The sequence below is a fragment of the Etheostoma spectabile genome, unplaced genomic scaffold (assembly GCF_008692095.1).
Source record: "Etheostoma spectabile isolate EspeVRDwgs_2016 unplaced genomic scaffold, UIUC_Espe_1.0 scaffold379, whole genome shotgun sequence".
In the NCBI taxonomy this organism is placed as follows: Eukaryota; Metazoa; Chordata; class Actinopteri; order Perciformes; family Percidae; genus Etheostoma; species Etheostoma spectabile.
The window spans coordinates 900,648-902,657 of NW_022605596.1; the positions used below are offsets into that span (position 1 = coordinate 900,648).

The 2,010-nt window shown below is 47.8% G+C and overlaps 1 protein-coding gene across 1 annotated transcript in view; it reads left to right on the forward strand.

The window, feature by feature from the left end:
• Positions 1-550, forward strand: part of LOC116686505 (schlafen-like protein 1) — a 2,369-nt gene extending 1,819 nt beyond the window's left edge. The window contains exon 4 of the mRNA XM_032511526.1: positions 213-550. Within this exon, the coding sequence (XP_032367417.1) occupies positions 213-503 (291 nt within the window). The 3' untranslated portion in view covers positions 504-550. The remainder of the gene's footprint in view (positions 1-212) is intronic.
• Positions 551-2,010: the final 1,460 nt, after the last annotated feature.

The window sequence follows — 2,010 nt, forward strand, 5'->3', positions numbered from 1 at the left end:
ATATATATATATAGAGGACAGCAGGGAAGAGAGAGGGGGAATGACATGCAGATTGTCGAGGACTGACCTCTGTATATGAGCAAAAAATACATTCTTTTTAGAAAGAAATTAGAAATGTCTTATGAAATATTGTCTTTAGAAGTGAATATTAAACTTTTGTTTGTTAAAGAAGGAAAAGAATTGTCCCAGCCCTAATACTGTGCATGTTCCAGGTGTGGGCGGGTAAGGTGAAGCAGCTGGAGCAACATGTGTGCGAAGCGACATCAGAGAAGAGTTCCTTAGCCGTGCAGCTCCACACGATACAGAAGACTGTCAATCAGATCGCAGCGGATTGTAGAATCGCTGCTGCAGAGCGTTTCAGCCAGGCGGCGGCGCGGGAGGAGCAGTCAGACCTCGGCAGCCAGCGCTCCCCTGCCTCCTGTGAGAACTGCAGACGCCAGACCAGCTCCCAGCCCGATCTGGGCCTGGGATCCACTCCACATCCAGAACTGAGCCGCGTGTGAGCTCATCTGGCCGTAGCAAAATAAAAACAAAGAAGCAAAGAAAAGTCACCGTCTGAGAGTTCTTACTCTTCTAACATTGTTTGATCATTGTTTGAAAGTCCTCCATGTCTGAAAGTATACATGAATAAGAATCCAACATATTATTAGCAGAGATGAATCGGCTGGTCATGAAAACCATAAACTAATAATTTACACAACATTTATAATAGGCTTACTTTAGAAAATAATTTGGGGACTGAGGGTTCAGGTGGGGCCCATGCTGATGGCTCAAGGACTCACTGAACAGCAGCAGGCAGACTTCTTGCTGGGGGCTCTATAGAAGAGGATGCTAAACGAGAATTGCTTCTTGTACACCCACACAAAGATACCGGAGCTAAAGTATACAACAGTTGCCAACCCTGGTACGCAACCCACCCCTAAAGCGCAGTTGAGAGCACCTTTTTTTAACTGTAGACACGAGCAGAAGAATCAGTGAGTGCTTTATATATTAAGACTAAGGAATTTCTTTCCAGATGGCAGGCACAAGATACAGGGGTAAAGAGGACGGAGCGGATTTATTTGTTGGACCAGCTGATGTTGGGTTACGGCCGGATCCATTAAACAGAGTTGAGCCGTCAGCTCCGGCGGGATGAACATCTGACCTTCAGTGCAGTCTGTAACGAAGCACGGGCCCTGGAACGGAACTACAGAGGGGAGGAAGCACTATGTCTCAGAGAATTGTAGCTCACCAACACAAGAAGAAAGGCCCAACTGGAACAACTGAAAGCCAGTTGCGACATAACTGCAGCAGACCTATGGGCGAGGTGCGGGAACAGATGAAGACCCTCTCACGCCAACCTAATGGAAGAGTCAGACCCAATTAATGAGGGAACCGTCGTCATCGCCTGAGCGACCGACCAACGACGGGCCAACGTATACGTCGCGACAAGGGTCTAGTCGCTTACCAGTGGGATACAGGGGTCGGCCATCTTCTGTGCTGTGGCGAAGCTGGACATATGCAACGCTGGTGCCCACTAGACCATCCAAGCGACGGGATTTTAATCCCCCCTACCACTGAGGGCCAAGTAGTGGGGGCTGTGTGGAACAAAGGAGGTCTGTGTTACAAGAGAGGTCTGCATTGATCGGTGATGCCCTAGCGTTGTTATAAAGATGAATGAAAAGGCAGTGCCATTTGTATTAAGATACAGGGTCCACAGTCCCCTTTTGAGTGAGACTTGTTTAACAAGTATCTGGCAGGTACTTGCTCTACTAATACTCTGAACCCCTTGGTTGACTCTACGGGCAGCAATGGCCTGAAGATTCCTATATTGGTTATGCTTTAGTTGATTGTCGATAGGAAGCATCTGTGTACCGGCAAAGGGTGTAGTAATAGTGAACGATGAGTGTTTGGGACCCACCAAAGGTATACTGGGCATGAATATTATTAATCCTGTGTGGTCTGCTCTTACTCAAGGAACCATCCAGGGTTGGCGCTTTTAAGACCACCATGCCACTTGTTCAGGTAGCC